The sequence below is a fragment of the Ailuropoda melanoleuca genome, chromosome 19 (genome assembly GCF_002007445.2).
Source record: "Ailuropoda melanoleuca isolate Jingjing chromosome 19, ASM200744v2, whole genome shotgun sequence".
Taxonomy (NCBI): Eukaryota; Metazoa; Chordata; class Mammalia; order Carnivora; family Ursidae; genus Ailuropoda; species Ailuropoda melanoleuca.
Window position 1 is genome coordinate 1,693,971 of NC_048236.1, and position 20,461 is coordinate 1,714,431.

At 51.4% G+C, this 20,461-nt stretch overlaps 2 protein-coding genes across 2 annotated transcripts; one reads left to right on the plus strand and one right to left on the minus strand.

The window, feature by feature from the left end:
• Window positions 1–604: 604 nt before the first annotated feature.
• C19H6orf226 (chromosome 19 C6orf226 homolog) lies at window positions 605–1,197 on the minus strand. The gene has a single exon (XM_011218758.3). The coding sequence runs from the start codon at window positions 1,167–1,169 to the stop codon at window positions 930–932; it is 240 nt and encodes a 79-aa protein (XP_011217060.1). The 5' UTR covers window positions 1,170–1,197; the 3' UTR covers window positions 605–929.
• An 11,895-nt stretch (window positions 1,198–13,092) lies between these two features.
• PTCRA (pre T cell antigen receptor alpha) lies at window positions 13,093–18,541 on the plus strand. Its single transcript, XM_034647808.1, has 5 exons — window positions 13,093–13,285; window positions 15,640–15,699; window positions 16,053–16,373; window positions 17,227–17,271; window positions 17,907–18,541. Exons 1-5 carry the CDS (start codon window positions 13,228–13,230, stop codon window positions 18,248–18,250), a joined length of 828 nt encoding a protein of 275 aa, XP_034503699.1. The 5' UTR covers window positions 13,093–13,227; the 3' UTR covers window positions 18,251–18,541.
• Window positions 18,542–20,461: the final 1,920 nt, after the last annotated feature.

The following is a 20,461-nucleotide window of genomic DNA, read 5'->3' on the forward strand; positions in this document are numbered from 1 at the left end:
AGGGGCGCCTGGGTGGCACAGCGGTTAGGCGTCTGCCTTCGGCTCAGGGCGTGATCCCGGCGTTATGGGATCGAGCCCCACATCAGGCTCCTCTGCTATGAGCCTGCTTCTTCCTCTCCCACTCCCCCTGCTTGTGTTCCCTCTCTCGCTGGCTGTTTCTATCTCTGTCAAATAAAATCTTAAAAAAAATAAGTAAAGAGTCCAAGTTAAGAAAGTGGTTGTTGGAGCTTTTCCTCTGTTCTAAACTTAAAGCCTGACCCAACTAGTTCCACATGGGCCTTTTTTAATGCTTTGGGATTTTACTGGCTTAATGTATCTTTGAAGTCTTCTGGGGCCAAGTGTAATCATCAAGCCTTCTATTATTAGCTGCTGATCTGGAGAATGGCTAAAATCCACACCACCGGTATCCCAAATTCATTTCCACAGCCACCAGAATGAGCTGAACCAGGGGATAAACACTGACGTTCTCAGACATTACTAACCAAACTGTCCCCAGTGGGCCAGACCCCGTTAGTGTGTCCTCAGTATTTTAGAAACGAAAATACATCTATGCATCTCAGTGAAGGATGAGGCTTGTCAAATATCTATAGGGACTGAAACGGGATTTTAAAAAACATTTCTTTTTAATGAGGACCACGGTACAGAAATACGGATACAAGGCAACCCTGACGGCGCTCGCAGGAGGCTTAAGTCCAGCTGAGACCGGTTGGGGCAAATGCGCAAAAGATGAATAACGGTGGCCTGGATCCGGGGTCCGAGTTGATGCAGGACAGAGTCACTCCTTCCAGGTCTAACAGGCAAAGGACCTCGAGCTTCGGGAGCCCACTCCATGCCATCAGGAAGGCGCAGTTCCTGCCTCCGCCGAGCAGGGTCCCTCCACGATGTTCTTCCACCGGGACCGAGGGTCGGCGGCATCTGGGGCCCCGGGTCTAGGGCGGCGGCGCCCGGGCCTCGGCCGATCCCCTGGCCTCCCAGGGCTTGGGCCTCCGCGGGAGCCGGGACGCCGTGGGTTCGCCGTGGGTCGCCGCGATGTCGCGCCTCTCCACTCCCGGGAGCTCCCGGCCCTGCAGAACCAGCTGCTGGAGCTGCGCCAGGCTCACCGAGGCGGGGGCTGCCTCCGCGGGCGCGCGGCCCTGGCCCGAGCAGCTCCGATCGCCGGGCTGCTCCATGCCGACGGCGCGCTGAGTATACGCTTCCGGGTGGGGCGGGTGCAACCACCGTCGGAGGAAAGGAAGGGGGGTTCTCAGAGCGTACCAAGCCGGCCCAGAAAGGGGGGAGCACTTGAGAACCGCTTCACACGTACGGAAAACTTAGCCCGCACCGGAGCCTGCAACGTGCAATGCTTTAGAAGGACCGCGAAGGCTTGCACAGAACCGGCCGTGCATGTGGACACGCTGATGCAGGCAAAAAGACCCAATTTGGCACACATGCCTAGGCACCAAGCGCAAACCTCTTTTCTTTCCTTTTTCCCTTTCTTTCTTTCTTAATTTCTTTCTTCTTTTCCTTTCTTTTTCTTTCTTTCTTTTTCTTTTCTTTTCTTTGTTTCTTTCTTTCTTTCTTCTTTTTAGAGAGAGTGAGCAAGAGAGAGCAGGAGCAGGGGGAGCGGCAGAGGGAGAGGGAGAAGCAGGCTCCCCGTTGAGCAGGGAGCCCCATACAGGGCTTGACCCAGGATCCTGAGATCACGACCCCAGCGGAAGGCAGACACTAAACCGACTGAGCCACCCAGGTGCCCCACCTTCTTTTCTTTTTAAAGTAATCTCTTGGGGGCCGCCTGGGTGGCTGAGTCAGTTAAGCGTCTGCCTTGGACTCAGGTCATGATCCCAGGGTCCTGGGATCAAGTCCCATGTTGGGCTCTGCTCAGCCCAGGAGTCTGCTTCTTCCTCTCCCTCTGGTGTTACCCTTGATTGTGTTCTCTCTCTCTAATAAATAGAATCTTTAAAAAAAAAAATTTTTTTTAAGTAAAGTCATCTCTTGGGGCTCAAACTCACAACTCCCGAGATCAAAAGTTGCATGCTTCACCAACTGAGTCAGCCAGGTGCCCCAGGTAGGTACCTATTTTCACACACGTGTGGAAGTGTGCACCTGCAGGGACACACGTAGGGACACACAGTAAGGGGAACATCTCTGAGGCAGACTCTGCAACTCCACATGGAACATAGCTGTGGAGAGATTGCCAGTGACCTCAGGAGAACTGGGAATAAGCGACAGCACCGAAGAGCCTGCCACTCTCTCCCCATTTCCTGCCGGCGTGTTTGCAAAGGGGATGAGAAAAGATGAAGGCAAGCCAGGTGTGCTACAGTCCCTCTGGCTGCTGGCAAAGTCAGTGCCCGCAATTCTCAGGTTTCTCGGTGTATCAAAAGTTCCCCTGACCTGGCAAACACTGCCCTCACCACGTACCCGAAGTGCAATTACTATTAACGAAAGAACTGGCACCATGTGTCTCCTGCTGTGACACACTGAGAAGGGGGCTACAGACGGAGGAACACTCCATCTCCCCTGTAGTATTCCTGCCCAAAGTTTCACTCTGAATCTAGAGATGACCAGACCAAGCAAAGTGAGAGACATTCTGCAAATGACTGGCCTGGATGCTTTATAAATGTCACTGTCATAGATGGCTTGGGATGCCCACGAAGACGGTTATTAAAATTCTGATCAGACGGGTGACTATGCAGGCTCTCTTCTGTGGCCCTTCCAGGTCCTCTCTCCACCTTTATCCACCCAGCTTCCTGCACACTGACATCTACAGACATCGCAATGGGCTCCCTTGACCTCCGGCTTTGGGAGTTGGCTAGTGGGGGCCCCGCAGAAGAAAGAAGGAGAAGAAGGTCAGCATCTTTATTCCTCAGTTTCCCTCTCTCCAGGATCCCCTCTGGCTGCAGGGTCCCTCCCCGAGCTCCTTGGCTTTGGGGCCTTGCCATTGCTCCCTCACCCCTTCAGGCCCGTTACCAGTTCCAGGTACCACATTATCACTTGGGCTCTCCCTTCATCCTGCCACAATTCTATAAATAGTCCCTTTATTAAATTCTCAAATTTCCCAGGATACACGTGTCCTCTGTTTCCTGTCCATACTCACCAATAACGGAATGGGCTGCAGGAAGAGCCTCAAGCAGAATACTGAGACTGGACTGATCATAAATTCAAAGAGTCCAGGGGAAAGGTCCTGGCTGAGGGGGCAATGCACCCCGGTAATCCACTGCATGCAGAAGTATCGCCATCACCCAAATCCTCATTGGGGGTGGCAGGGGTGAAGTGGAGAGCACTGCGTTGTTGAGGTAGGGAGATGGCGGGCGAAATGGCTGTGTTTCATATGGCTGAGGACTGGCACCAGGATGTCATTGTAAGGGCTGCCAAGTGTTAGTGCTAACTAAGTGTGCAGTCCTTTAGGGTAGCACAGGAGTGTGCAAACCCAAGGGCACTGATGGGGAAGGAGTGGGACTCTGAGATGAGACAGGGACATGTGGGCAAACATGTGCCTCTGTCTCCCTGGACCTCAGCTTCAGGACTCTCCCCACCTCCAATCTTCCCTGGCTCTTCTCAGATTGGGTCCCAGAACAGCCTTGGCAGAAAAGCACAAGGCCCACGCTGAGAGCAGAATGCCCAGACAGAAGGAAGTACAGACCTTGCTAAACTGCCTGGGCCGGAGCCCCAGCAGTACGTGTGGGGATGGGCTCGAAGGGAAACAGACCCCGGAGGGCGGAATGTAAGGCTCCATTGGCCAAACTCAAGGCCATGGATGCTCATCCAGGATTTGGGATTTAATGTGTTGGCTCGAGCACCTGGGAGAGGCATTAACAGTCTATGAGGTTGGTTAATTAAAGCCTGGACTTAATGGTAGCCTACAGTTAGTAAACTTGAAATGCCAGAATTTCTCTGGCATACTGGAGAGGAAGCAATCCAAAATCTCAGAGTGCTGGGAATGCTGGATGGGATTCATTATGTACAACCTGATTAGCCATCCCTCACCACATATTTTAAGGGGATCTGGAAAACCCTCCCTTCACCAAAGCATTAAGAAATGCTTTGGTGAGGGGCGCCTGGCTGGCTCAGTCAGTAGAGCAGACAACTCTGGTTCTCAGAGTTGAGAGTTTTAGCCCCAGGTTAGGTGCAGAGTTTCCATTTAAAGGAGGAGGAGAAGGAGGAGGAGAAGAGGAAGACGGAGAAGGAGAAGAAGGAGGAGGAGGAGAAATGCATTAGTGAGAGCCACCTGCATCCTTGACTTGCTCTGATGGCTGTCCTCTATAGGCTGGAGGTGCTGGTGGGGGCGCTGGATGAATCCGTGGAACTAGAGTCTACGATCTCGATGGGAATAATGGCACCCTGGTAATGTAAAAGCCAGGCAGTGATGCTCTACAGCCAAAGGCCAGGTAGCTATAATACCTCACATAAAGACGCTGGAGACAGTGGTCACCCATTGGACACAAGGCCATCCTGTGGACCCTGGTCAGCCTCTCCCTAGGCACTGTAGGCCTTGTTCGATGGACCCGCGGCGGCAGCGATGGGAGCTATGCTTTGGCTCAGTGACATGGTCTTCCCCTCTCCGAGGCTAGCTGGCCGTGGCTGGTGCTGAGCGCGCGTCTTACTTGCAGCCCAGGCTGGGTCCCTGGTTGGGCACCATTCTCACCTGCTCGTAGACTGAGCTGGCTGGGCCCTCCCAGCGTGGAAGGGCTGCACTTTATCCTGAGAACAGACACATATTCCAGGTATGAATTCACCTTCTCTCCCTCCGACTTCTGTCAGCACCACCTTTCTGCCAGCATCAGGTATCCTGATGGACAGAATCCCTTACCCAGCACTGTGGCATGCCACGTCACATCACCTCCAACCGGGGCGCGTGTGTCATTGCCAAGGAAATGTATAAAGGAGCTCACTCCTGAGGAATTCGCTGGTCTTACCGTGTGCCCCGTGACCCAGAAGCAGCTGGCAGGATAAGATGGTGGCTTGACCTGCTGAAGACTCATGTAGAGCGCAGCTGAGAAGCTACCCCGAGCCAGGGGCTGGGGCTGTCCTACTGGAGGCAGTGTATTCTCTTCACCAGAGCCAGGCACAGTCGTCGAGAGCCACGAGGTCGGGGTAGTGGCAGGGTCCTCACGATTACACCTCAAAGTCTACAACCTACTGGAAGAACTTTTTGCTACCCGTTCCAATAATGGAACAGACTCAGGGAGCTTGGTGACCCTAGTGCCCAAGGGAGAAACATTTCCACCATACGATCATCCTAGTACTGATGACTTGGAAGCTGACGGCCCCTGGCCATTTTGGTTTCTGCTGCTATTGATCCAACAGGCAGAGAAAGGTGCCTCTGGAATGTCTCGGTTGATTAGACCCAATTACTAGAGAAAATTATGTTGCTACTGCCTCATAGAGGTGGGGCTGGATCCGGGGCCCAGGGGGTTCACTGAGGTCCCTCTTCATAATCCTCCAACCAGCAGTCCAGGTTAACGGGAAACTTCAGCAGCCTGACAAAGTCAAGGCCGCCTAGGGACTCAGACCCTCTAGCAATAAAAGTTTGAGCCACCCCTCAGCCGTTAGGCATCTGCCTTCAGCTCAGGTATGATCCCAGGGTCCTGGGATCGAGCCCCGCATCGGGCTCCCTGCTCGGCGGGAAGCCTGCTTCTCCCTCTCCCACTCCCCCTGCTTGTGTTCCCTCTCTCGCTGTCTCTCTCTGTCCAATAAACAAATAAAACCTTAAAAAAAAAGTTTGAGCCACCCACCAGGTAAAGAATCTGGTGCTGGCAAAGAATAGGGAGAATGTGTCACTGGGGGTGAAAGCAGGCAGGTGTGAGTTGAACTTAGGCCTTGTAACTCCCAGTTCTCCCCTGCTAACTTAGTAAAGAACACTGGTGGTGGCTAACATTTTAGGTTTCAGTGGCAGGATGGTCGCACAGACATCCCCACTCCCTGACATAGTAGCTGATGGGACACTGTGTGTCCCCTGTGCTGGGGGCATGGGTTTTTCATCTGGACAAAAGATAAGAGGCGCTTCAGAACCACCCCACACCCCCCCCCCAGCGCTGTGCTCTGGGAAGCTGAACTGCACCAAAGGATTCCTACACCCTCCACATGGATTCAGCCAAGGGGGGCAACAGCCGGGGTCAGCAGATGGGAGGGTGCCCAAGTCAGGGAATGTATTCTCCCACTTTCCTAGCTGCCAGAGCAACACCAACCATGTCCATTAACTGAAGGTGGCAGCTGTTGCCAGGCACCCTCTCCACACAGCTCTCTCTGGCTCTGGGTGCCTGTAAGTGATCCCCCACCTCCCCTTGTCAGACCTCAGGTGCTGACACCCCACCTTATAGCTGTGGGGTGCTGTTTCAGCCATTCCTCCATACCCTACCCACACCTTTATAAATAGTCCTTTTTTTAAAATATTTCATTTATTTATTTGAGGGAGAGAGACAACATGAGTGGAGGGAGGGGCAGAGGGAAAGGGAGAAGCAGACTACACACTGAGTGGGGAGTCCAATGCAGGGCTCGATCCCAGGACCCCGGGATCACGACATAAACCGAAGGCAGATGCTTAACTGACTGAGCCACCCAGGCGCCCCTAAATAGTCCTTTTACTAAATTCTCTTCCAATTCCCCATCTGTGTTCCTGCTAGGACCCTGGGACATACAGTATGTCTTTGAGTTAGGGTTAGTTTTGGCAGTGAGCATCAGAAAACCCAAAATAACAATAGTCTATGCAAGATAAATCTCTCTAAATTCTTTCTCATGTAAATTAAACTTGGTGTGAAGCAAGCCAAAGCGGGTGGTGGCTCCCTGAACGTTAGGTCATGCTACATATATGCATCGGGTTTTTTTCTTTTTTTTTTTTCATATATGCATCTTTTAATCCTCTTTAAATTGGCATCATGACTGAAACACTTTCCCACGTCATCATCAACTCTTCAGAAAGAATCAAGACTTGGCTCAGGGTGTCATCTTCCTAAATCACTTTTCCTAATGCTCACACCAACTCCAGAAGGATGACCTCCCTCTCCCAAGACCGCAGTCTCTACCCCTGCACACACACACTCACTCATTCACTCACTCACTCACTCACTTCAGTCATGGTGTCTCTCACGCTCCAAGTCCCTTATCTGTTTGTGGGCCTGTCTCCTTGCTTGACGGCTGGGAGCATCTCTTTTTGTCCAGCCCCAATTCCTGGCATAAAACAGACACCAGTAAATGACAAGGCTATTTTAAGACCTGCATAATATTTCATCAAATAAAGTCACCCTAGTTTACTCAGCTACTTCCTTGGGGTTTTTTGGTTTTGTTTTTGGGTTTTTTTGATATAGGAGAGAAGGAGAGAGGCCAACGCAAGGGTGTGCATGGGCCAGGGGAGGAGCAGAGGGAGAGGGAGGACCAGGCTCCCGGCTGAGCAGGGAGCCTCACTCGGGGCTTGATCCCAGGACCTTGAGATCATGACCTGAGCCAAAGGCAGCCACGCCTAACCGACTGAGCCACCCAGGCGCCCCCTTAGCTACTCTCCCGTTACTGAACATTCAGGTGATTTTTATTTTGTATTATAACTATCCTGCTAGGATTTTTATCTGACCGGTGAAGTAGATAGCCCTGTCAGTATTAACTGGAGGAGACCTTTCCTTGCTACGTCAGTGCACGTGCACGCACACACACACACACACACACAGATCTGCCCCTCTGGTTGCAGTCTTCTAATTGGATGGGTCAGATTCACAATCAGTAATCGCTTGGTCGTAACGGCGGTCTTTTTCCAATAACCACTACTACTTTTCCTTAAGTTTCTTTTTCACGTCCTATGCAGCTCATCTCAATTTAGAAGGGCCCTTGGTTTTCTATCTGTCCATTTGACAAAAAAGGGGGAGACAAGGATAATCTGCTGTGTGCCAGGCACTCAGATGGGTACTCCGATTGGACAAGCTCCTAAAAGGAATCCAGGGGAGAGACCTGTGAGCACGCTGGTCCCTGGAGTGAGCTCCCAGCTCCAGTGCTTGCTGCGAAGGAATCTTCAGCTATATAACTGTCTTTTCCTGAGTCTGTTTCCCCAACTGGAAACAGGGATGCAGACACCTGATAGGGTGATGGAGGGGATCGAATGAGACGTCTGTGAACAGAACCTGGCTCTTAGCAGCGGGTGAGCAAATGGCAGCTTTAATCCCAAGTGAGGAGCTCAGAGAAGGATTTCAGCTCTGAGATTCAAGGCCGGCGTGTCGGGGCGACCTCTCCGCCCTGGGCAAGGCATCTTTAGGGTCAGCAAGACTGTGGCCTCAGGGGGAGAGTCTTGGGGGTCCTGGAAGGAGGGTACCTATGAGAGAGCGGGCAAGGAAAGCTTGCAAGCCGTCCTGCGGCTGGGAGCGGGGAGGGGGCCAGTGGAAGCATAGCTGAGCCGGCAGGCCCCCCCCCAATCCTGCCTCCCCATCCCGGGGAAGGTCTTCAAACCCTAAAGAGGCCAGAGGGCTCCTTCGCCATCTGTAATGTGGTAACGGAGCCCGAGCCAGCACCTCCCCAGGCTGGAGGGCGGGAGAGTCGTTAGGGACACCTGCCTCCCCAGCCCCCTCCCGGGGGGAGCCCGCGCGGACCGAGCGCACCTGGGCGCCGGCTGCGCCTGGGAACACGTGGCTCCCCAGGCCTCCAAGCCGCCCTGAGCGAAAGGGAGGTGGGAGCCCGGCCCGCGCCGGGGCTCCCACCCCACGTCAGAGGGTGCAATCGACACACTATTAAAGCAACCGTCCCTACGGAAATGGGGTGAGGCTGGCACCAGAATAAAGAAGTCGGGGAGCCAGGAAGAAATAAACCCGCCAACATAAAAGATATTAACGTAGAGAATGTTTCACAAATAATAGGGACAGGAAGGATTATTCAATTAGTAATCCTGGGATCACTGATTAGATCTTTAGGGGGGAAACGAAATTTAGACGCATATCTTCTATCCTACACCAAAATTAATCCCTGATAGTGTTAAACGGTGGTGGGGTCGTGGGGATTAAACTTCACAGGCACAAAAAGACAGTAGAATGTATGGGTTCTCTAGCAGGGGAAGGGCTTTTCTAGACTTGACAGGGATGAGGCAATTCCCATTAGGAAAAATGGATGCGTCGGTTTATACAAAACAAAAAATCGTCAGTTAAGAGAAAAAGTGAAATTTTTTAAAAGATTTTTTAAAAAATTATTTGAGAGAGAGAGAGAGCCCAGAGATAGAGTGGGAGGGAGAAGCAGACTCCCCACTGAGCGGAGAGCCCCCATGTAGGGCTGGATCCCGGGACCCCAAGATCATGACCTGAGCCGAGGCCAGACGCTTAACCGCTTAACCAACTGAGCCACCCAGGGCCCCTGGGGAAAAAAGTGAAATTAAAAGTAGCCAATGAATTAGGAATGGCTTCAGCAAGTGCAATATACCAGGATTGGTATGGTTGCTATGTGAAAGCTCTTACAAAAATTAGTAAAACACTAGGACGGCAAGAGGGCAATAAACAATACAATGAAGGAAACAAGGAAATGAGCCAAGAATGTTGTGATCGGAGAAATGAGGTACCGTTTTTTAACTGAATAGATTAGGATTTTTGTTTTGTTTTTTTAAGGAATGCCAAATGCTGGGGGGACAACGTGGCCTTTCATACGTGGTGGTGGAATATAAATTAGTATAAAAGATGTTTATCAGGTAGGCTTAGATGCCCCACACCACTACACTAATCGTTAGGGAAATGCAGATTGAAGTCACAGTGAGATAACACTTCACCCTCCCTGGGATGGCCACTATTTAAAAAAAATCACAAGTGTTGGCAAGGATATAGAGAAATTGGAACCCTTGTACACGGTTGCAGGAATACGAAATGGTCCAGCTGCTCTGGAAAACAGTATGACAGTTCCTCAAAAAATCAAAAACAAAGTTATCATGTGATCAAGAAATTCCACTTCTGGGTATATATACAAAAAGGATTGAAAGCAGAGCTTGAAGAGATATCTGTACACCCATGTTCACAACAGCATCATTGACAATAGCTAAAACATGGAAGCAACCATTGAGAAATGACCATTGAGAGATAATGGATAAGAAGCCAAATGCAGTATAGGATGTGGGGAGCAAAGGCAGAAGAGAAATTATTACATTTCCTCACTACCTACAGCCCATTGACAAGTCCTTGAAACAGGCAGAGTGACATTCCTCTAGGGACTCCACTGCCTCTGATGTTGACACTTTGCTAACGACAAAAGGCAATCCTAGCCCCACCACCCATCCCCAGAATCCTGTAAGCCCACTCTAATGTATACAAGTTCCTTTAGAAATTTCTTTTATCTCTACACCCCCCAACATACATGTTGGCAATCATCCCCCAAGCGTATGGCCCACCGATACACATCTGAAGGGTCTCATGACTAAGGTTTTATTAGACGGTGATAAATGACCTTTTCCCAACAATAGCTAGCCCTCTCAAGGTTCTGGAAACCTTGCTTCCAAAATTCCTTAGAGACTTATGCTATCCCTAACCGCTTCCAACTTGAAAGTATAGAATGGGCCACTCCTCATAACCCCATTGCAGCTCTTTCTGCCCACGGGCCCTGTCCCTGTGCTTTAATAAAATCACCGTTCCGTACCAAAGACTTCTCAAGAATTCTTTCTTGGCTTTCGGCTTCAAACCTAACGTCTCTTCCTACATCAGTATATACGTACAATGGAATATTATTTGGCCCTACAAAAAAGAAGGAAATTCTGACACTTGCCACACATGGTTGATGACATTATGCTATGTGAAATAAGCGAGGCACAAAATGACAAATTCTGTATGATTCCACTTTACCAAGGTAGTCAAATTCATAGAGACAGGGGCACCTGGGTGGCACAGCGGTTAAGTGCCTGCCTTCGGCTCAGGGCGTGATCCTGGCGTTATGGGATCGAGCCCCACATCAGGCTCCTCCGCTGTGAGCCTGCTTCTTCCTCTCCCACTCCCCCTGCTTGTGTTCCCTCTCTCGCTGGCTGTCTCTATCTCTGTCAAATAAATAAATAAAATCTTAAAAAAAAAAAAACAACAAATTCATAGAGACAGAAAACAGAATGGTGGTTGCCATGGGCCTGGAGGGAGACAGAATGGTGAGTTAGTGTCTAATGAGGACAGAGTTTCAGTTTTACGAGATGAAAATAATTCTAGAGATGGACGGTGGTGATGTTCTAACAACAATGTGAATGTACTCACTACCGCTAAACTGTACACTTAAAAATGGTTAAGTTGGTAAATTTCATGTTGAGTGTACTTTACCACAACTGAAAAAAAAAGTTTTAAGTTAAGCAAAAAACAAACAAACATCACAGAGGACTTCAAGGTGATATATTTTTTTAAGGAAATAAGGGTGAATTTGGAAAATACTTTATGAAAAAGATATTCATTGCTCCAAACTGGAAAACCCAAGTGTCTAACAATAAGGAAATTGCCAAGTAAACTACAGTACGTCTGAAGTTTTTAAAAATAATATTTATTTTCCCAGTTTTTAAAATAGTACAAGTTCATGGTAGAAACTTTGAAAGATAAACAATTATAAAGAAGAAAATTAAAACTGTCCACAATTCTAACATGCAGAGATAATTCTTGTTAATATTTGGTTTGCTTTCAGGGCTCCTGGATGGCTCAGTCCATTAAGTGTCTGCCTTTGGCTCAGGTCATGATCTCAGTGTCCTGGGATTGAGCCTGGAGTGGGCTCCCTGCCCCAGAGAGAGCCTGCTTCTCCCTCTGCCCCTCCCCCCTCCTCATGTGCGCTCGCTCTCTCTCACTCTCGCTCTATCTCAAATAAATAATTAAAATTTTTAAAAAACAACGTTTAAAAGCTGCTCTATTATATCCATTAATACAGATAAACCAAACATTAATTCATTTAGCCCTTCCCCTACCATTGAGCAATTACATTGTTTCTCTTGTTTGTTGAATATAATACCTCGAAGAATATTTTTGGGCATAAATCTTTGTCTTATCATTTCATTAGGGTATATACCTAGATGTGAAGTTGCAGAGTCAAAATGACAGCTATAGCTAAAATTTAGTTTTCGAGTCACTGAAAACAGCATTTAGAAAGAGGTTTTCTTTTTTAGATTTCATTTTAAGTAATCTTTACACCCAATGTGGGGCTCAAACTTACAACCCCAAGATCAAGCTCTACCGACTGAGCCAGCCAGGCACCCCTGAAAGAGTTTTTTTTTTTATTTTTTTTAAGATTTTATTTATTTGTCAGAAAGAGAGAAAGAGAGAGAGCACTAGCAAGGGGAGGGCCAGAAGGAGAAACAGGCTCCCCAGTGAGTAGAGAACCTGATGCAGGGCTCGATCCCAGGGTCCTGGGATCATGACCTGAGCCAAAAGCAGATGTTTAACCCATTGAGCCACCCAGGCGTCCCAAGAGTTTATTTTATTTTTTAAAGATTTTTTTTAAACTTATTTGACAGAGAGGTAGAGACAGCCAGAGAGCACAAGTGGGGGGAATGGCAGAGGCAGAGGGAGAAACAGGCTCCCCACCCTGAGCAGGGAGCCCGATGTGGGGCTCAATCCCAGACCCTGGGATCATGACCTGAGCCGAAGGCAGATGCCCAACCAACTGAGCCACCCAGTGCCCCATCCCAAAAGTTTATTTTTAAAAGGGGTGCAAGGAAAGAGGCAGGGAATATATGGGAAATCTCCAAAACTTCCCCTAAATTTCAAGGTAAACCTGAAACTGCTCTAAGAAATAAATTGTATTTTTAAATGTGTGGGTGTGGGGTGTTGTAACCACAGGGAAATAAGCGCATGGGGCTTTTTGGCTATAGGAAGGCCAGCCATCAGGAGATGGTTCAAGCCCCGACTCTGCCACCTGCCAGCTGTGAGGCCTTGAGCAGGTCACTCAATCTCTCTGAGCCTCCCTGGCCTCACCTGTGACGTGGAGCTCACAGCAGTTACAAGGACGGGCTGAACGTGAGGCCTTACGTACTGCCTGGTGCCCTGCGTCCTGTAGATGGCAGAGCCAGTGACTGGGGAAAGGCTCTGCAGACAGCGCTGAGCTCTACAGGAGGGAGTCGGGTGTGGGAGTGGCACCTTGTGATCCCGGCCCCTGGGAGAGAACTGGGTTTGAGGGCCAGGGTGGAGGCGGGGGTGGGGGGGCTCCTCCCTGGGGGAAACGGCTGGGGCTCAGCGGTGGAGCAGCCGAGGAGCAGCTGGGCCTGTGGCCTGGGAGGCAGTCTTGCGGGCGCCTCCCGCCGCAGCCCACAGCCGGGCTCTGCAGCTGGGTCCTGCCTCCCCTCTCGGGAGGGCCATGGCCTGGACTTGGCTGCTGCTTCTCCTGGCCCTCGGGTGTCCGGCCCTGCCCACAGGTGAGCCCCCTCTCTGCAGCCCTCTCTGTGTCCCATTAGTTTGCCCAAGCCCACTCCCTAGGTCTGGTCCTCCCCGGGTAGGGGTGGGGTGCGGGAAGGCAGGAAAGAGCTCTTTGGGTCCCCGGGGAGGGTCTCACCATAAGCCCACCATTTCCTTCCCCATCTTATTCTGCCTTGCAGCCGGAAAGACATCCAGGGAGGGTGGGGATGGGGTTGCCAGGGCTGGGACACGGGCAACATTGTGAGGTCCTCTCCTGTCCTTCCTGTCCCCGCCTCCTGCCCTCAGGTCGCCCTACTCTGATGTCTCCTGTTCACTCCCTGCTCCCCCTTCTCAGTGGGCTCTCAGGGGAGGTCACGAGGGCCCAGGGACTTCCCAAGGGTATTACCCTCAGTTCTTCAAAGATCAAGGATGGAGTCAAAGGACTTGTGTTTAGAGGACAGAATTCCAGCTTCATCTAGAAGCACGTGCATGTTCGCATGTATGTGGTGGGGGAAGGTCATCTTCTTGATCTGAAGCTGGCCCCCAGTATTCTCACAAGCTCTCCTTTGCTAGGAAGATAAACCCCATCCACGTGGAGCAGGGAGAGCCCATGGCAAGAGGTCTGAGCTCTGAGAAGGAAGCAGGCGGGGTGAGGAGAAGCAATCCTGGGCAGCTTCACGGAGGAGGCACATGCTAAACTCAGCCTGGGGAGTGTCTCTATCCGTACAACTGAAAAGACTCAGGAGGTCGAGGGTCCTTCCTCTATTCCCTTTGTTTGCCATGTCTTATTAATATTAGTGTAGATAATAATAATACTTACTGCCGAGGTGTTTGTCATTCATGATCTTTATTCTTCACAATTTTACTGGGCTGGTGCTATTAACCTCGTTATACTGATGCAGCAATTAAGACTCAGTAAATTAAGCAGACAAGTCAGGAGTCCAACCAGCTCTGCCTGAGGCCATGTCCCAGGCTTGATTCACTGCGTCATGTAGCAAAATCTTAGTCATCCTTCCAAGTGCAGTCATCTATGGGAGCAGGAGTCAGAGACCTGAGTTCAAATCCTCGGTAGGCTACTTACCGTCCACATGCTTCTAGATCTGTTCTTTGACCTTCAAGAAACCTTTCCTGAGCACCCCCCTCCCAATGTCCCCATAGGATTCTCTGGCGTCCTTTCCTGCACTTTGGGGTGTTTCTTTAGCCTGGCTGCATTTAACTCAAGGTGTGAATTTGTGAGGTTTTATTCTTTAAGATTTTATTTATGTATTTGAGGGGGGCAGAGGGAGAAGGAGAGAGTCTATCAAGCGGACTCCGAGCTGTGTGCAGATCTGATGATCTCATGACCCTGAGATCATGACCTGAGCCGAAACCGAGTTGGACACTTAACCAACTGTGCCACCTGGGCGCCCCTGTCTGTGGGTTTTAGCCTCTGAGATTTTATTTATATGAAAAAATATCCAACTATTCAAGAATAACATTTTGGTTATTATATATTTTGTCATCTTTACTGAAAAGAAAAAGATTGTGGAAAATCAGGACTATCCTGGAAAATACAGGGTGGATGTTTGCAGTACCCACGTGATTTATTTTTATTTTTTTAACTATGAAACAATACAGACATACACTTGAAATGGGTGAATTGTATAGTGTAGAAATTATATCTGAATAAAGCTCTTTAATTTTTTTAAAAGACTTTATTTATTTGTGAGAAAGAGAGAGCAAGAGCGCACACAAGCAGGGGGAGCAGCGGAGGCAGAGGGAGAAGCAGACTCCCCGCTGAGCAGGGAGCCCAACTGGAGGCTCGATCCCAGGACCCCGGGATCATGACCTGAGCTGAAGGCAGTTGCCTAACCAAATGAGCCACCCAGGCACCCCTGAATAAAGCTCTTTAAAAAATACTTGAGGGGGGCGCCTGGGTGGCACAGCGGTTAAGCGCCTGCCTTTGGCTCAGGGCGTGATCCCGGCGTTATGGGATCGAGCCACATCAGGCTCCTCCACTATGAGCCTGCTTCTTCCTCTCCCATTCCCCCTGCTTGTGTTCCCTCTCTGGCTGGCTGTCTCTATCTCTGTCGAATAAATAAATAAAATCTTTAAAAAAAAAAAAATACTTGAGGGCCGCCTGGCTGGCTCAGTCAGTATAGCACGGGACTCTTCGTCTCGGGGTTGTGAGTTGGAGCCCCACGTTGAGTTTAGAGATTACTTAAAAATAAAATCTTAAAAAAAATGCTACAGAAAAGAACTGAGAATAATGCAATAAACATCTATGCATATTCCACTCAGATTAACCAATGGTTTAAATTTTGCCGTATTTGAATCAGATAAAAGAAACAAAAAGTTACAGATACATTCAAAACCCTCTTTGATCTCATTCCAGATCTTATTTCCTTCCCTCCCCCTCCAGCGGTGACTACCGTCCTGAGGCTAGCACAGCAAGGTACTGCAAGGATTCGTTTGTGCATCTGCTGTCCTCCCCGTGGCACTGAGTTCCTTGAGGGCGGGGGCCAATGTCTTCATCGGTGTTTTACCCCCAGTTCCGGGCACAGATAGGTTCAGATAGGATAGATGGGTGAGGGACGGATGGAGGCCTGGAAGCAAGGACTGACGGACAGACGAATGTAGAAAGAATAGATGTAGGAAAGATGGGTGCTGGGGAAAGGACGGATGACTAGATGGGCAAATGCAAGGAGAGATGGATGGTGGAAGCAAGCCCAGCTGGATGGATGGAAGCCCATTATGAGATGCTGGCACGGACAGACCAGCCCCCCACAGGTGCGCGCTCTCTTACAGGTGTGGGCGGCACACCCGTCCCCTCCCTGGCCCCACCAATCACGCTGCTGGTGGATGGGAAGCAGCAGACGCTGGTGGTCTGCCTGGTTCTCGATGTCGCACCCCCTGGCCTTGAGAGCCCCATCTGGTTCTCAGCCGACAATGGCAGCTCACTGGACGCCTTCACCTACGGCCCTTCCCCAGAGGCCGACGGCACCTGGACTAGCTTGGCTCAGCTCTCTCTGCCCTCTGAGGAGCTGGCAGCCTGGGAAAACTTGGTCTGCCACACCGGGCCTGAGGCTGGCGGCCGCAGCCAGCGCACACGGCCCCTACAGCTGTCAGGTGGGGACGGAGCCTGGGCCCCGTGGGTGCTTCCTGCCCCTCCCACACCTGCTGGAGACAGGACATGGGGGGAGACAGGGCAGGCTCCAGTGGGGGCATGGAGGGTGTCCCCATGCCCACGATCTGCATGAGGTGATGTGTGGGCTCAGAGCAGGGTGGCCTCAGGGCCCTGAGTGCTGGACTTGCAACTCCTTCAAATACCCAGACCTCAAGTATCTCCTTCAAATCCAGGCTCTGATGCATGGCTTCCAAGAGGTAATAAGACCGCCTCCCTCCTATTTCCTAGGGTCAATATCTAGATTTACGTACCTAAGGTTAATATCTATATCACCCTATCTATAACACCCTACCTAGGAGAACCAAATGGTAATCGAATAATGAAATGCTATCATCTACTTACTGTTTACTCTGTGCCAGGCACTGTCCAAAACACCTTACATTCATGAAGTAGGTCATACTATTTTCCCAATCTTAGAGGCACAGAGATGTTTAAGGGACACGTCCAAAGCCAGCTATTACTATTACCAGATGACTTACTTTTGGCATCTTCCAAACGGGAATGTTTGCTGAATAAATGCCCTGCCTTTCAAAGAAGGGTGGTAGGAAAATCAAGTCCTTGTCTAAAAGCGCTGAAGGACCTCAGCCTCCCCAGCCCCTGCCCCCGAGCACAGAATAGTGAACAGCGAGGACTGAGAAAGATCTGAGTCCCTGAGACGGATTGTAGCAAAGGGGCCCGGGGTTCCTGCCGCGAACTTGCCGTGCACAGCGTCTCTGTGCCAGGCCTGGGGCACAGAGCTTGGGTGGAGGGCAGAGCCCATCCCCAAACACTCATTCTCTTCTCCTTGGCTGCCAGGAGAGGCTTCCTCAGCCAGGACCTGCCTCTGGGAGCGTCTCAGGGGTGAGTACTGGGGACCAGGATCTTGAACCCTGTTTGGATCTGGCCTGACCGTCCCACTCGTGGGGGGCGAGGGGTGGGGGGGCTTGGTGGGTGCTCGCTGAAGATGCTGCCTTGCTGGGTTGGGGCGCTGACAAACCTGGGCTTCGGCCTACCCGTGGGTAAATGGGAGTGGGTCCTCTGCCCCAGACTGATTCCTGGGCACCAGTTGAAAAGTGTGGGAGACAGCTAACAGAAGGTTCCGTGAAGCTCTCCTTGGGCAGCCCAGATGGATGGTGTCAGCATCAGAGCCTTGGGAGACTGGGTGGTAGACAGTCCCACCACCCACCAGACAGAGTCCTGAGTTGGGTTCCACTCCCTCACCGCACAGAGAATATGGGGCTGGTTACTCTCCTCTGCGTCAGACGCTAATTCCTGCTTGGCCTGCTTCCCCCCGGTTTTGGGGGGAATAAAATAAAATGAGGGCCAGGAGGGTATGTGTTATTATTACCAGGCAGAGGTTAGACACAGGGAGGACTTCCCCCGGCTTTGGGGAACGGCGCCGGCAGAGGACGAGGCCCCTCCTCCCCGGCGAACCTTCTCGGCCGGTGGGGCTGAAGCCGGCGTCCGGGCCCTGAGCGCTCGTCTCGCTCCCGCAGGGATGCGGGGCCAGGCCGTGCGGCTGGGGGCGCTGCGGCTGCTGCTGTTCAAGCTGCTGCTGTTGGACGTGCTCCTGACCTGCGGCCGCCTCCGTGCCCCGCCGTCCGCGCGGGGGGACCCCCGGCTCCGCACGCGCCCCATGGGCCCGCAGGCGCACCGCCGTCTCCCGCAGCCTCCGCCCGACGTCTGGATTGGGCGCAGTGCCGGGGGGACCGCGGGCCCGGGGCTCAGCGAGTCCGTCCAGCTGGCGCTGCAGCCCCACTGTCCGGGCCAGGAGCCCCGGGGCCCAGTCCGGGAGGAGGGGACGCTTTCAACCCACCGAGCTTGGGCCTGGTGCTCATGAGCCCGCCCGTATTCCATCTGTAAGCCTCGCAGTAGTTGTATGTGACCGGCCTCCTCCTGCAGATGGAAGTTTCCAGGGCTGGGTTCCGTCTCCCGCCTCGGATTGAGGCCTTCTGAGGGAGGAGGGTGGTGTGCTGAAGGTACTGGGACGTTTGAGGTGCAGAGAACTGAGAACAATTAAAGGAGAACCGAAATGACCCAAACAAATGAAACATTTGAATTCATGTCTGCCCTGGGAGGTGGGAATTTGGCAGATTTTGAAAAGGCAGAAATCTGGGAGGGCTCCCTTGAGGAAGAGGGCGTCTTGAGGGTGAGACTCTGGGAACTGCAGAGTGATGGCGGGGTTTGGGGAGGACGCTGTCCTACCTCTGTCTCCTTCTCCCACAGCCAGGCATGGGAAAAGGTCCCCCCTCTGTCTCCTCACCCTGGCCCAGCCTCTGCAAAAGGTCAGGGCAAGGAGCCCAGGAAGCCAGGAAGGTGGGGTGCTGGGCCCGATGTGAACCTTTGTACAGACTTGACAGAAATGAACGGGGCCAAGAACCCAGGGTAACAGGGTCGTGTGCAATGCCAAGAGCATGGATGTTAATTCCAAACTTACACCTTATTAATCAATTAAGGGTCATCATTCATTTAACAAATATTTATTGAGCATCAGCCTTGAGCCAGGCACTAAAGAGATTTTTTGTTTTTTGGTTTTTTAAAGATTTTATTTATTTACTTGTCAGAGAGAGAGAGCGTGCACAAGCAGGGGCAGCAGCAGGCAGTGGGAGAAGCAGGCTCCCCACTGAGCTGGGAGCCAATGTGGGGCGCGATTCCAGGACCCTGAGATCATGACCTGAGCCAAAGGCAGACGCTTAACCGACTGAGCCAGGAGCCCCTGTTTGTTTCCTAGAGAGAGCCCTTGCGCTGATAGTATACAAAGTCCCCACGGTAGAGTGTGCAGCCCATTTCTCCAGCACTGGCAGGAGAGCCAGCCTTTCCAGGGGTTCCTCTCTCCAGTAATCACCCCCAGGAATCTCGGGTGCTTTCATGTGAACCCAGGTGTCCCTTGGGCAGCACAGGACAGTCCGCCGGACCAGTGGTGCTACCTTAGTCTCCTTCCCCCAAGGTGGTGGTAGCAAACTGTGCTCTCACATCCCACCCGCTCATGGTGGCAATGCCATCTCCCGCTGCCTGGAGCCTCTGTGTCCTCTCAGCTGCTGTTCCATGAAAACCCTCCGTCTTCTCCACGGCCCAGCTCTCACCAGCCTGTCAGGAGATGCTCCTGCCTCCTCTAGATTCTTCAAGGAGAGGCACCCCACAACTCCTGGGGGTGAATCTGACCACCATCCCCACATGGCCTGCTCCTTCCCCGTCACACAGACTGAGGCAAGAATAGGCTGGGTTGGGGTGCGGGCATGTCCAGCTATAACCTCAGATTTTCTCTGGCCACTATCCCTTCCCAGCCCTCAGCTCAGATGCTGAGTCCAGAGCTCCTGCCAAACTAATTAGTGCCTCAGTAAATGTCCTCTCAGAGGTCCTTTTGTTCGTTCTGGAAGCAGAGCCCCCTTTAGCTTCAACATCCCTGCTCCTCGGGCTCCAGTTCCCCAGTCCTGCCCTGCTCCAGGCTCAGCCTACTGCGGCTGGCTTAAAGTTATTTCCCAGGAGGATTCCTGAGCCTAGGTAAATCAAGGGCTTTGGCCAGGCTCTGAGTCTCCCCAAGTCTTACGAAGCCTAGAGAAGATGGAGGCCCTCAGGAGGGTGTCCTGATCCTGTGCGCTATAGAATTCTGCATGCCACAGCCCCCGCATATCCAGAGTGCCTTGTCACTGGCACAATTGTTTTGAGCAAGAAGCTAAGATCAGGAAATAAAAAGGTGAAAGGCTGAGCATCAGTCCTTTGAAGTCTTCATAAAATAACATTAATATCCAACCTCCAGGAAGGAAACATAAGGCACTGGGGAACAGGGTCTTGTGGACAAAAGTGTAATTTGCAGACAACTTCCCAGAATGTGTGTGTCCATAGGACACTGAGCTCAGGGGCAGTCTGAAGCAGCCCCAAACACCCAGAAAGTCCTCCTCTTGATGACAGCAGATGGGGCCCCATTGAGCATCTCCTTGTGCCAGGGACCCTGTTATTCCTGGGAAGGTGGAAGGGAAATACAATTGTTCATTAGCCAAATCCCTGCTTTGTGAGAGCTCAGAATCCAAAGAAATCAATAATAGGGCAGAAA